Source organism: Scleropages formosus, chromosome 18 (genome assembly GCF_900964775.1).
Source record: "Scleropages formosus chromosome 18, fSclFor1.1, whole genome shotgun sequence".
NCBI lineage: Eukaryota > Metazoa > Chordata > Actinopteri > Osteoglossiformes > Osteoglossidae > Scleropages > Scleropages formosus.
Window position 1 is genome coordinate 16,676,838 of NC_041823.1, and position 14,919 is coordinate 16,691,756.

Below are 14,919 nucleotides of genomic sequence, written 5' to 3' on the forward strand. Positions count from 1 at the left end.
ACGCGATGAGGTGGTAAACTAAAACCTCCTTCAGCAGTGGCATACGGTTAAATTACTTCGCCCTCATTTCACCTGTGTCCTTTAGCAGCTAAGCAAAGGGTCTGACTTATGTCTCAGTCTTATACTGACAGTCCATATAAAATGGTCATCCAGAGGCGAACCCTGGCCAGAGGTGGTTTATTGTGTCATTTACTGTAGATTATTTTACCACTATGGATCTTCATCTTGAGAGTTTTAATATAAATTATTAATGTTTACGAATGATTTGGAAATTGCACAACTGAACCACCGTATGAGTGTTCTGCAAGGCTGTATTCACAGCTTTACACGTCTCTTATAAGACATTTGATTTGTTGACCCAATACCCGACAACAACGCAACTCTTTATTGCAGTAAATTATAGGTAGTTTTATCATGAAAGTAACTGTGTTGTTATATGACCGCCCAGGCTGACAGAAAACATGGCAAACAGGAATTTCTTAGTTTTTCACATAAACCTGTCTGTAACACATTCTTGCAAAGAGAAAAACAAGTCTGTTCTATTGCGGTGGACCTTACAGCACATACAGAGTAGAAATAATTCAGCAATGTTTCTGAAGACACTGACAATTTTTTGTTTCTTGTTTGGCATATTGGCTTAATGTAAATGTATAATACATACGGTATAACTTCAAAGGAAATATCCTAACAGAAAACTACACACACACACACTGTCTGAGATTGCTTGTCCCATGCAGGGTTGCGGTGAATCGGAGCCTAACCCGGCAAAGCAGGGCACAAGGTTGGAGGAGGAGGGGACACACCCAGGACGGGACGCCGAGATGCCAGTCTGTCGCAAGGCACCCCCAGCAGGACTCGAACCCCAGACCCGCCAGAGAGCAGGACCCAGCCAAACCCCAACAGAGAACCAGACAGTACTAATTTAATAATTTAACATTTGCTCAGGATGCATTACTAACAGCACATCTAATGTATAATTTCTTAACAAATGCTAACATTCAGAAATTTGCTGTGACAATCTGTAAATAATTACCTGTTCCTATGACAATGCTTGTCAGTTCATATCGTTTCATCATATCAATATTATAAGATTAAACTGTAAGTTACTGAGTTCATAAATCCATATGTATATGCAAGTCTGGCAGTCTATGTGAAAAGATGAATCTGAACCTGGAAAACACAGGTTAAAACCCACATGGAGATATTTTTAAGGAATATTTTAGTTAAGACCTTTGTTCAATGCAACTTACATTATGCTTATATACTGAGCTACTTACATTTACACAGATACTGTAGGTACCAGTGCAGTAAACAGAACTTGTTTCAAGCATTCTAACTACACAAGGGGCAGGGATTCAGATTCAGGCATTTGACTGCTGCCCATTAGTAGATTCTTCCTAGTTGTTTTCACATTCAGCAGAGCGTTATTACAATGCTTATTGAAATACCGCTTCCAATTTTATTGAACATAGTATTTCATATAAAATGCAAACTGATGTAATGCATGATTTGGAAATAACCTCCAGTTTATCAAACACAAGATAAAGAGGATGAGATGACTGACATAACTGTTTCTTCGAATCCTGAAAGGGTAACAGCACACATCTGAATGCTACTGCCCTCTGTTGGCATTATTGCTTCAAACATAGTCACAAGATAAAGGCAGGAATAAAACAGTTCCTTTCAACAAGTCTTTGTACTTTCACATGTATACTTGTTATTGGTTGGAAGCCTACCTATAGCTGGCACCGGAGACAGTATAAATTCACTTAAAGACGGGAAGCTATGTGGTACTGTCATGCAAATACATAATTTGACTGAGTACGCCTGCAGAACGCGTGGGTCGTTCCGGTCTGGACTCCAAAAGCAAATACCTCATCTGGGGGACGGAATATTCTATCCCATCTGTTACAGTCTTCAGCCTTGAAAAACAGTGGTGAATCTAATCATGTTACTCTAGATACAAACAAAAGGTTCCTTTCTTTGTCTTCCTCTGAAAAACAGCAACAGCGGCAAAGATTAACTAACAGAAACTGTTTGACTCCGACCCCTAGTTATACTGAATGTCATTTGAGGACAATAAAATAAAACTAGGCTGATTTCCCATACGGTATTTAGAAGGCATGGAGGAGGAGGACATAGATTCTGACATCATTAATACTGAACCATTGGACACTTCCGTACCTAAAATTAATAAAGCGCTAAGGAAGCAGTAAGCGTGACAGTACTCGGGACAATACTTACAGGTGATACTATTAAATTAACTTTTGCCTGATTATGCTTATTGTGATATTTTTTCTTCTAGTGTAAGGGCTTGGCTGTATGACGGCCTGTGACACAATCAAAATGGGAAAATAACACAAAAGAAAATACTTTGCCTATAAAATGGGATAAAACAAACTGCAATTTTTTAACACCCATTTGACAAGTAGGTTAGCACACAAGGTTAGTAAACATCTTGAATAAATGGACTGCTTTCAAAAGCTCATGCGCAAAGAAGAAAACCCAACTGAAAATATTACGTCAAATGACATATATTCATATATCAAAGCTCAAAACCTGAAGCAAACACACCCACAGGATAGAGGTTTCTCCTTGTTGACAAGTTACTATTGATGTTATATATTATTAATGTTTTATTTATGGACTGAGCAACTGATTTTCACTCGAAGCGCCTGCTCCTGTTGTAGCGCCCGCACTTGAAATGGTTTAGTGGAAATTAGTCAGCTGTACAGAATTTCTACGGAAAGAAGTATCAGCTTTATGAATAAATAACGGCACACTTTATAAACTAAGGTAGACAGCTTGATACCTTGCCTGTGTGTGTTCACACTGCTTCCAAGGGCGGGAGTGAGACCTCCCTGCTGACACCTGAGAGGTGAAAGCACATGCCCTGTTTAAACCTATCCTGCATTTCTCAGGTACTATCTGAAAACAGGATGAACGTGACTTTTTTATAGTATGATTTGCAGGCAATCTTCTTATAAGAGGCCCAGACAAGCTCATTTCTGTTCACAAACCCAAACTGTTCCAAAGAGATGTTAGTTATAAAATTAGAGCTGCCACTTCTTCAAAGACCTCTAAATACTTTTTTACTTTCTTTCCATTTTCCTTGTTTCACCCAGTCTTAAGAGTACATGTGGACCGCTTACAACCCAGGCTTCACATCTCCAGATCTGTCCGTCACATTTTCTGATTCCATTCTCATGGTCATCGTTCTTTACACACACATGGACTTTTACAGCTCTTCACATTCTAAAAACTAATCTTTTATCTAGAACATTTAATACTCAAAAGCATCTGCAGTGGTCACTGCATATATTCTTTAACGGGTCCAAATAAGTGAATAGTCTTCTTCTTCAAAAAAAAAATAGCTTATTAATGATATACATTTTAAAATAATTATAGCTTTCCTCAAACATATGTGCAATTAAAATTATAATGCGATAATAAAAACACTTCTGTTGGTATCGATGTACCACTGTGACTCATACTGCTAATACCAAAGTGCCAAGGAGACCAAAGTGACAAAGACCTCTAAAGGAACTCCTAAGATCCTCAAAGATAAAATAACTTAAAAATGAAATACAGTGTTATATTCTATGGATTATATAATACTATAAAATATTTTCAAATCAGGTATTTTATATATACGTTTATAGTATTAACTTAGATGTTTTTCTCTAAAGCAACGTACATCTCAGAGAAATATATAAATATATAACTTACTTTTTGGTTACTGAAATTAATTCATACATGAATTAAGCATTTGGATTTCAGGGACAAACATTTATTGAACCTTCAGATTGTCAAAAATAAAGGTAATACCAGATCAAGTAAGACAGCATGAATTTATGTTAAGCCAATCTGCACTGTTACAAATATGAAGCATCAGTAGGCACTTACCCTGGTAGATGATCATACTCCCTGAACAATACTTAGTTTAATGAAAAAAATGTTTAGTTTTTACATCAATTTAGATGGAAAATCTTAAAAAAATTTACTTTTTTTTTTTACCTTTAGTGCTTGTTTTTGATACCATAAAACATCCGATATCACGTTAGAATTTTCATTTTCAATAATACCTGTCATTTTTGCACCCTTGATTCTAATGGCTCTAAATCAGAAATGCTTTTTCACCTTCACCCGTTTACAACTTTTATTTTCTTAAACAAATGCCAAAAATGGAAAACTGTAGAATTCAGCCTAGCTGTTAGTTTACCGATGGTGCACAAGGCATAGGCAGCAGTGATAGGAGCACCCTGAAAGAGACATCCTGAACACATGGAGACTGAGGCAAACTGGATAAGGCGCATGTGATGGTCCAGTCTGCGAAGTCACAGCTTTCATATTCCAGAGCCACACTTATCAAGGCCCCTGACCTGTGCGTCTCCTGCCTTCCTCACAGACAGAATGCTGCTTCTGTAGTTCCAGAGTTTGCAGCCACAGCTCCAGGGCAAATTTTGTACCGGTGCTGACCCGCTCCACATCCTCTCCATCTGCCGGAGCCCGGTTGCATAAGACAGACAGGGGCAGAGCCGAAACACCGAGCGTGCCGTCTGGGAAGACCTCAGTCACACTGAAATGCAACGGGAACTTTGAGTTTGTGCAGTTAAACAGTCACAGACTGGAGCACCTTCACTGATACAAAGGGGAGTGTGCAACTTGGAGACATGGAGATGGTCCCAATGAGTACAGACTAAAGCCCAGAACCATACAAGGATTCATACTGGCAAAGACTAGGATATAGCACACATATCAAGTACAGCAAGGAGAAAAATAAAAGCTGATGACAGGGTATGTGGAATGAAACCAAATCTGTTGAATTGGTAAAATGAATACTGTTTAAGACAGAAATACAGACAGTGCTAAATCACATATGCATGAAGAACATTCATAAAACATACAGACATTCATGCATAAGAATAGATGGAAATCAGTGTAATTGGGTGCCTTGTGGGCAGCGAAGAACAAAATGTCTCATAGGTGACAATAAGAAAGCCAACTTGCACCAATACACTGAAAGTACCTTGTTGAACACAATACTGAAATTGTGAATAAGGTGTCACATAAAAACACGAGGTACAAACTGCGACACGATCCAACAAATGCATTGTACCTCACAGTTTGTGGCAGATTTGGTGGTAATGTCTCAGGATCCTCCGCTCCATCTACAGCAGACACAATGGCCTTGACAATGTCAGTGTCCACCCACACACAACCGCTGACCTCTGCAGGCTCGGGCTGTAAAGCCGCCTGAGGGAGGAGAGGAGAAGCATTCAGAGGCATGGACCTTTCAGGGAATGAAAGGGTCTGATTTAAACATCATAAAAAAAACACAAACGTCAGCCAAGCTTTGGATTCCCCGCCATCGCCTTTAAAACCATTAGAATAGGTGCTTTCAGAAATTTGGATAGACAAACACATAGCATACCTGAAGCTCTAGATGTGTTAGCGAGGTGTGTAAAAGCATGTATGTGACGATGTGATGTCTTTGGGGCAATCCTCTTGAGAGCATGGGGGGATACACTGACTGAAGAAAAAGACAACAAATCACATCGGACTTCACTCTGTGTTTAGAAACCAACAACATTAAAGTGGTCAAATACTATTTGACAGGAATACCAGGACACAGTGTAAAAATTTAAACTTATTGTGACAAGAAGCTTTTCTCTGTGTAAGTCCAATTCATCCTGCTTCATCAAACACGATTCATCGCTAACAGCTGTAAAACTGTAAGCCACATTATATCATTTACATTTCTGACGCTTTTCTCCAAAGCGACTTAAAAGTTTAGGCTACCTACAATTACCCATTTGTACAGCTGGGAAATTTTACTAGACCAACTTAGAGCAAATACTCAGCTCAAGAGCACCACAGCTGGAGGTGGCATTACAATCTGCGATCTTTGGGTCCAAAAGCAGCAGCTCTAACCACTATGCTGCCAACTGTCCCATGGGTCATCTCATCCACGGGAAGATGTCCACTGAGGACTAAGCCATGTGATGGAAAGGTACGGCAGTACCAACCATCTAGGACATGTTGACAAGAGCCAAATGCCCCTGTCCTTGCACTGCTCCAATTACAATCAAGGAATGTAGTGGACAAATGGATTGGCACTGTAGCGTTTGTGATCATACTCAGTGACTCCACATACCTCCCACAGCCCAAGTAGCTGAGAGGAGATGTCCCCAGGGTTCAGCTTCAAACCAGTCTCCTCCCTGAGCTCCCTCAGCCCTGCATCCAGAAGCTAGAAAAAAAAGAAAGGAAATACACAAAACATGAAGTACTACACATGGATAATTAAAAAAAAAAATGTTATGAGTGAATAACTAGGCATGTATTAATGAAGCTATACCTTTTCATCAAGTTCCACATGTCCACCTGAAAGGCAAAATGAAGCAATTCACCCAGAGCTACCGGTCATGAGCAAAGAAAGCAAGGGCACGTACAAAGCTGTCATACCTGGTGGGACCCACACATTGGGGAAAATCCTGAGACCAGAAGCGCGTCTGGTGAGCAGCAGCCTCCGATCGGCTGACTGCAGGAGGACAGCGACGCCAACATCCACCCCACGCTTCCGGACTTCAACCGGGAGTGCGGCAGCTTCCGGTTTCGACAGGTGCTTCAAAGGGCAAAAGGAAGCCCTCTTGGAAGAAACAAGAGTCATGCAGCTTTACGGCACTGTCTTGCAGGATAACAAAACTAACAAGAGAAATAACACAAATAACACAAAAATCATTTGCTACGCATTTCATACTTGCTATAAAGTGCCTTTCAGTCAAGCTAAGCACAGGTACACAATTACTTTTCGCTCCGCTTCTTACAAATTGCGGACAGTGCAAGCCATCTTTAGTCACGAGCAATTTTATTCATTTAGCTGACACTTTTTTCTCCAAAATTACTCACTCAACAATTGTTTCGTATACTGAGCTACTACCCATCGATACAGCTGGACAATTTTTTTACTGCATCATTTCAGGGTAAGCACCTTGCTCCAGGGAACTCTGGCAGGAAGTGTGATGCGAACCCGGGCCCTTTAAGCGAGAGGTGGCTTTAATCGGCGCGCCCCCTACTGGCCGACCGGCCCCTTGCGTACGCTTTAACCGAGCGCTCACCTTCAGCACCACTCCAGCGCCTCCTCTCCCCTCACACTGCTCGTACACTATGAAGCGATTGTCGTCCAGACAGCAGCCGACTTGCACCTGGTCCTTGTGGCGGTCGGTGAAATGTCCTGTTACACTCTGCCAGAGAGAGCCATGAACAGAACAGTGAGAGCGGAACACTAGTCACTAGTATATTTAATTCCATTCGATTCAATTCAATTCAATTCAATCCAATTTTTTTATAGCGCACTCCTCTTCTCACGCAGTGACAATGAGCACTTGATTGAACACAGGCATAAGAAGGCAAAGAAACAAAAATAATGAAGACAGTTGACTACACACTAGTAGTACTACATACTTAAATACTATAGTTAGTATAGTATATTTTACTGTGCCGTTATGAAAAAAATTACCATATTATTAGAGGTATACTATACACAGCTGACCTGCACAAACTGGGCACACTGAGGAACGGTGTTTTCCTTCGACAAGTGCACCAGAACCCTCGTCACCCTCTCCATGCTTTTGAGCTATGGGAAAAACACAGTGTTTTACCACCCGGATACAGTCAGTGTCAGTTCCCCATTTTCAATAACTATTTACCTCACAGGACCGTGGAATCCACGGAAATGACATCGCTTAGCTGGACATTGCTACTGTGAACAACAAGTCTTCAAGTTTGTTTTTAAAAGTCAACAAAGCTATCGGTAAATAATTAGATATTTACAGTACAGTACAGTAGTACGTACACCTCGCGAACCATGATGATGATAATTTGAATTTAGTAATTTCTCATCGTCCGATCGCATACGTTGCTTTTGGTCCGCTAAAATAAATAAATGTATGTAACAAGCTGCGATGTGGTTTTATCAGACATGCGAAATGCAAATTTAAACATACTTTGGCTAATATCAACTGTAAACAACTCATAAATTGATTTCCTTCTTCATTTTCTGGAAGCGGCCAAAGGTAAAACGCGCAGTAGTTGCGACACCCCTGCAGCACTGTGACAGTGAACGGCCCGATATAATTGGGCAAACAGAAATTGCGCATTAATTTACGTCACCAATTCCCGCCCCCTCTTCCAAAGGATCATGGGTAGTATCACTGGAGTAGGCGGGACCGTCCTCCCTTATTTAATAACAGGAAAACGATCATAAGATTATAATTATAACGAATTGCTTCATCGACATATCTGTGAAAGCAGATACGCTATGGAACAATCGTAACAGTATTCCTAGACCGTAATACTCATAAAAACGTGTATTTTATGTGAAATAAAAGGAATTTTTACTCTTTCTTGTAACCGTTCGCATAATTTTTGTGGATTTCATACATTAGTGGGATTTTTTTTTTTTAATCGACAAGGAATTTCAGCCGAGACAGTTGCTCAGGTGGATGTTGTCTCTTTAAGTCATGTATGCAAAATACAAAAAAAAGTTTTTTTTATTACTGTTATTAAACACAAGCCTTTCAGGCCATATATAAATTTATCCAAAAAGGTATAAGAAAATAATGCATGTAGACATAACTTTTATTTGTGCATTTATGGTTTACAAAATTAATCCATTCAATGATACAGGAAAAAAGCCACACTGACTCTGCAGCCAATAGTCGTCACACTATAAGAGAAAGTTGTATTTTAAAGTGTGAATATATAAATGTGCCAAAGACAATTCTGTGACAGATTACTTAAAGCTTAAAGATTATGTGAAAGAGAGCAAAAACAAAAAGCCACCTTGATATAGAACCTGTCCTGGTAAATAAGACATGCTGCAGAAAGTTAAAAGAAGTGGTTTCAGAAATGGCTCCTTATTTGTCCTCAGGCCACGCAGGTAGGGGCGGACCCAAGATCACCCTCACTGCCCAGCAGAGCCACGTCACTGCCACTGATAGAAGCTGACTCCGCAAGCCCTTTCTCAATCACCACCACCTGGGCCATTCGGAGAGAAGGAATATGGTGATAAAAATAAACAGCAGCATCTACAGGTCCTTATGTGCCACGGAATCAAATACCTGGAGGTTCATGTCACTGTGCCAGACCCGTTTAACACCGATACCTGTCCATTTTTAACGCTCAGCTATTTATTTGTTTTTCTCTGGCGGGATACATTTGCTCAAATCTTGCAGGAGGTCAGGGAAGCTTTCCTTTAATTGTGCCAATAGACTGACTTAGCTTTTTCTATTAAGAATAACAATGAGAAGTCCTGTCAGTGGTTCTTCTTACCTGCTGACTGCTTGAGGCTTGGTGGATGGCCATGCAGGAAAACACACAAAGTGAGAGAGCAACACAGGCCTCCAGCACACTCATGACCAGCAGCAGCCCATTAATGCCATATAGGAATTGCTGGATTACATATTTAAAAAAAAAAAAAAAAAAACTAAGTTAATCAAAACTTTCAATCAGAAAACCAACTTAACGTTAAATGCTCACAGTATCCACTTAACATGATAAACACTGCTGGATTAACCACTGTTATGAGTTTTGAAAAATGAGACTTCAAATGGCCAAATTTGCAAATTTCAATAAAAAAGTACCTATAAATTCTACTAACATCATAAATGTATGCAAAAACTGAAACTGTAAAAAATAAGGGGGGGGGGGGGGGAATCTGACCATTGCTAGTTGCTGTGCTTACCATTTTTTGCCATGACAATTCCCTGCATTCCCAGGATGATGAGGAGTACCTGTATATATCAGGGCATTCAATAATATGTGGACTCTCACTCAGCATCATACAGAAGAACACCACACCGGCCACTGCCATCACAACACTTAGAAGGTTCATAGCCAGTGTTCCTTTGATCTGGGGAGGAGGACAACAGACACAGTCCTGGTTGAAAGAGGCACATGCTTTTATTGCATTTATTCATTTAGCTGGTGCTTTTCTCCAAAGCAACTTACAACATTAGCGTACCTACAGTTACTTACCCATTTATACAGCTGGGTAATATTACTGAAGCAATTTACGGTAAGTAACCTGTTCAAGGGTACTACAATGGTGGGGATTGAACCTGTGACATTTGTGTCCAAAGGCAACAACTCTAACCTCTATGCTACTTGTACTATGCACATTTATCACTATGCTACTGGGCCAAAAACCTAGACTCCTACCAGAAAGATTAGTAATGCATAAGTCAACAATATATCTTCTACATTGTCCTAGCACAACGGATCTAACCAAATAATGATGAAAATTAAGCACGAAAGAACCATTGCATGATGCACGGTTGACAACTTTTAAGTGAATAAGGTGCCTTTACAGGTGTTGTATTAGTGGTCAGCAACTTCTCGTCCTCTTGTCCTCATGGAATAAAGATCTTAATGAGAACAAATTAAACTGGGCTTACATTTACGGTTATTTACTTAGCAAATCTCCAAAGCGACTTCCAATGAACTCTATGTAGTGTTATCAGCCCACATACCTTATTCACCAAGGTGACTTACACTGCTAGATACACTACCTACACTGGGTCACTCATCCATACATCAGTGAAACGCACTCTCTCTGTGTCACTCACACTATAGGGAAACCTGAACAGCATGTCTGTGGGAGGAAACCCATGCAGACATGGGGAGAACATACAAACTCAACACAGTCTGAACAGGGATCCAACCCACATTCTCTGTGAGACAGCAGCGCCACTCGCTGTGCCACCATGCCGGCTTCTAAATTATCAAAAACTATATGCAAACTCTGAACAGCTATGCCTAACAGAACGTTATTTTTTATAATAAATCTGAATAGTCACATTTTTACAAAATTTTTATTTTTGATATACATACTGGTATGTTAATTAGTACTGTATAAGAACATTTCTTTAAGTAAAAATACCTTGCCAACATTACTGTTCAGCAACAGCAGGCAATCGAAAATGACCACTCGTTTGACTTACCAGACTGGCACTATTTCCCTTGTGTGAGGCAACAGTTACGACTCCTGAAATTACAAACTATAAAGCAAGGATGTTACTAAAGAAATTTAACAAGTTTAATGGACAATACAAGGTTCAAAACACAGTTAAAAAGTTAATAAATCTGATATGCTAGATACAATGCATGCTTCATATTATGTGGTCTCAGGTTTACATGGGACGTGGTATTTTTTTGGCAAAAAAAAAATACAGACAAGGTGGTTTTCCATACATGAATCATGCTGAATGTACCACAGTGCAAATGAAGTAGCTAATGAGCCTGCTTCAACCCTCGATCTCATCGTACACTTTGAGATACCTCTTCATACAGCCTGCCCTTTCTCACTGGGTTTATGTTCTATGGTGTTCTACTGTCACGTATTGACTGTATTATTTTGAACAGATTTATTTTATAGGCAATTACAATTTGTTTTACACATTTCTCATTTAATGTACTGTTATTGTTTTATGTAAGCTCAAGCATATGGTACCATATCCCTCAAAATTTAATATCATTAAAGTTACATGAGATTTCTCAAAATATGTTGTGTCAATCCCCAAATACTTCAGTAAACTGCCAATCTACTGTACACGAAAGGAGAACAACAGAAACAGGTTTTGCTACACAATGCTGATGTACCTGCAAAAGTTTGATACGATATTAGAAAGCCATAGTCACACACACCAGATCTAAACACTGTCTTATGGTGCACAGAACAGCCAAAAATCTTGTCAAGTGCCTGATGTTCTTGGTTGCGAACAGGCCTGGAAAACTTTGACTACTAGTGTAAAAAACGTACCGTTGCTCCAGCGATTACTGGTATCAGTCCATGGAAGAAGGTGAGAATTCCAACCAGGCCAATGGCCATTGTCACAAATCCAATACAGATCTGGACAGTCTTTTCAAAGAGAAAGCAAAGGAAAACGGAAGAGGAAACATAAGGGTGATGAAGACAGGCAAAAGTTGGATCGAGAATTATTTTCCAACATTTTTATTTACATATTCAAGAGGTCCAATCAAATCTAAAGAATGACTCAAAGCAATGAAATCAAAGACAAAGTTAATGTTTACTTACTCCAAGTGGTATGGGCTGACCTCTGAGGAACTGTTTTGTCATTGCAACGACTGGCACCTGACCCTCGGGCTCCGCATTCAGAGCTCGCTCCATTTTACAAGGAGCCGATGTCATTGCTATGGAGTCTTTAGACTCCTCTCCTTGAGGAAAGATGTGGGTGACCACCACAAGTCCATTGACTTTGCTTATAGAGGTGGACATCTTTTGCTGTTGAGGACTCAGCACTGGAAAACAAAACCAAATATGGTAATTCATAATAAAAGAAACACGGGGGGGGGGATTTAAATATGAAGGCTTTGACAAGAAATGCTTCTGTATTAAACAACATTTCCGTAAAAATACTTTCGAAAATGTACTTATGTATTACACAATGTATAGTTTCCAAGTACAAACTGATAGTACTGAAGTGCAGAGCTCCCAGAAACTTCCTTTTACCAGTGAAGAGAACATCCAATGCAGTACATCTGAAATCCACTTTGTATTTCCAGGGTCTCTGGACATCGCTGACTCTGTTGGGCTACCCGACAATAAACCCGCGCATGAGTTCGATTCTCAGGATCGCCTCTCCGACTCTTAACCGTACTTGTTTAAATCACATCAATGGATTTATGACAACCGAGAACCCAGCATCGACACGTAGAGCCCTACGTACCGCCTACGAAGAGCTACTTTCCCAGTTATACACCTTATATTCACAAAGGTTGGATCATCAAGCCTTAGTTCAACCAATAAATTAAATAAGGTGGACCTTAAACCAGGGCTGTAAGCAAGATAATAAAAGAATGATGACCCGCGCCATTGTTGTTAAAGGAAGCTGGAGAGGCCCAGGCTGAGCGCCTACAGTAAGGAAACCCAGAAACTTAGGCCTCTCTGTTAGAAAGTCAGGAGAACCTGTTGTGTCTTGAAGAAGCTGACGGTCCAGAGCTCATTGTCTCATGTAACGAGACACACACGCCTGCCTGTTTGACAAAAGGTTTCATGTTTATCGCAGCAAATGGAAGCGCACAACTCTTGTCAAACACACACACAAAGTTGGAAACTGCAGGAGTCCCACAGCACAGCAGAACCCAAGAAGTGCTTCCATCACATGATTTATGTGACAGTTGCCATTGGGTACTACGAGTACGTCTGGATCTGCTACACCGTACACGAGGAGCAACGGGTTAATAATATTATTATTATTATTATTAACAGTGTTAAGACCATACGTGGAATGATGATGGTGTAACCAAAACGTTATTGCGGTAGTAGTAAAGGAACTTGTAGCAACAACAAGCTGGCTTGTTCGTTGTTTTCGTCCTGCTGTTTCGCAGCAGGAGACGAAGTGGACGCTGTGTGTGTGTGTTGGAGCGCGAAGGCCACCATTTCGCTGACGTAACCGCCCTTTCAAATAAGCTTCACAAACACCAAGTAAGTGTCCGGAGAGCCCTGCACACCTACCAGGCAGAATGGTGCGTTGTGTCCTTTAGGCGAGAGGCGAGAGGCGAGAGGCGAAAAGCTCCCTCCCGCTACGTGATTCGCTCTAAGTCCGGCCGACGCTACCAGTGACCTGTAGTAACCTCGCGACAGCTTTCGGGAAAAATCTGCTTCCGGATCCATGACTGTAAAAACAGAAATTCCTTCCTTCGCAGCCTCACGTAACTCTTACTTTGCTCTGGCTATGAGCGTGATGTTTTTAACTTTTTTTCCTCACTCTGCGTACATTTATTTATTTAGGAGACCCTTTTCTCCAAAGTAACTTCCAATGAACTCTGTACTGTTATCAGCCCACACACCTTATTCGCTGCAGTGACTTACACTACTTACACTGGACTGGCTCACTCATCCATACATCAGTGAAACACACTCTCTCTGTCACTCACACACTATGGGTGAACCTGAACAGTATATCTTTGGACTGTGGGAGGAAACGGGAGCACCCAGAGAAACCCACGCAGACACGGGGGAGAACGTGCAGACTCCACGCAGACTGAGCGGGGATCAAACCAACATCCTCACACGCAGCAGCGCTACTCGCTGTGCCACTTAGTAGGCCATCTTGGCAATTACACTGGTATAAAGGTATTACAGTAAGGGCGTAACAAGTTACCCGGTGCTCAGGATCCAGAAATATTGCCAGTGGTTCTCAGAGGAGTTATACACAAACATTATGGGCTCACATTAGGATTGCTGTTGTGGAAGCTCTGGAAAGGGCATCTAGAACGGAACACTGGTCAGCTTAGCAAAACATTTCCCTCTGGAAAATCCTAACTTGTTCCGTCTAGTTAGTTTTGCTCCTTGTCTGCCTCTGTGGGCAGCAGTATCAAAACGGACCCGGGATCAACTTCCTAACCAGCGCTAAATTAGTCCTCTATGTATTTTTGTATGGCTTGTTGCCATATCTTCTAGTTATCTTCTAGTTTTTGGATGTCTAGTGTTTCATAGTCTTTCATGATTGTTAAGAATTCATGATAAAACATGTTTCTAGTTCTCACACTTTACTAAAGTGTTCTTTTTTCTTTTCTTTTCTTTTCTTTTCTTTCATACCTGATTGGTTCATGAGCCCTGACCATGCGACGGACAAGGGCCTCTCTGGACGTTAATTTGTTCTCTTCGGGCAGTACTTCAAAGCACTTTGTGACTTCCTATTGCTGGCAAAATTCCGTGTATCACTTGGCTGAATCTCGATTCTATTAATAAAATATTTTACTTCAGTCGTCGCAAGAGTCCTTGTTACCGTTCCACGCTGTTGGCCAGCGTTACGATAATTTGGTGTACTATATGTAAAGATTACCTTGCAGGTCAGCAGATAAAACTCAGACAAACTGAACCCAGTGATAAAA

General features: G+C 40.7%; 2 protein-coding genes across 3 annotated transcripts; both read right to left on the bottom strand.

The window, feature by feature from the left end:
* Window positions 1–3,753: 3,753 nt before the first annotated feature.
* Window positions 3,754–8,364, bottom strand: nudt17 (nudix (nucleoside diphosphate linked moiety X)-type motif 17). 2 transcript variants are annotated; one of them, XM_018764794.2, is made up of 9 exons: window positions 7,856–8,000; window positions 7,553–7,636; window positions 7,119–7,244; window positions 6,466–6,649; window positions 6,359–6,384; window positions 6,158–6,250; window positions 5,435–5,533; window positions 5,120–5,256; window positions 3,754–4,579 (listed from the first exon to the last, which is right to left on the bottom strand). In XM_018764794.2, the coding sequence occupies exons 1-9, from the start codon at window positions 7,913–7,915 to the stop codon at window positions 4,369–4,371; spliced, it is 1,020 nt and encodes a 339-aa protein (XP_018620310.2). In that variant the 5' UTR covers window positions 7,916–8,000; the 3' UTR covers window positions 3,754–4,368. The 2 variants fall into 2 exon arrangements, with proteins under 2 accessions (XP_018620310.2, XP_018620309.2); XM_018764793.2 differs by lacking the exon at window positions 7,856–8,000 and adding an exon at window positions 8,007–8,364 and having other exon boundaries at window positions 3,755–4,579.
* A 125-nt stretch (window positions 8,365–8,489) lies between these two features.
* LOC108941882 (membrane-spanning 4-domains subfamily A member 4A) lies at window positions 8,490–13,666 on the bottom strand. Its single transcript, XM_018764781.2, has 7 exons — window positions 13,538–13,666; window positions 12,098–12,321; window positions 11,822–11,920; window positions 11,004–11,060; window positions 9,746–9,913; window positions 9,334–9,453; window positions 8,490–9,039 (listed from the first exon to the last, which is right to left on the bottom strand). The coding sequence occupies exons 2-7, from the start codon at window positions 12,296–12,298 to the stop codon at window positions 8,929–8,931; spliced, it is 756 nt and encodes a 251-aa protein (XP_018620297.1). The 5' UTR covers window positions 12,299–12,321; window positions 13,538–13,666; the 3' UTR covers window positions 8,490–8,928.
* Window positions 13,667–14,919: the final 1,253 nt, after the last annotated feature.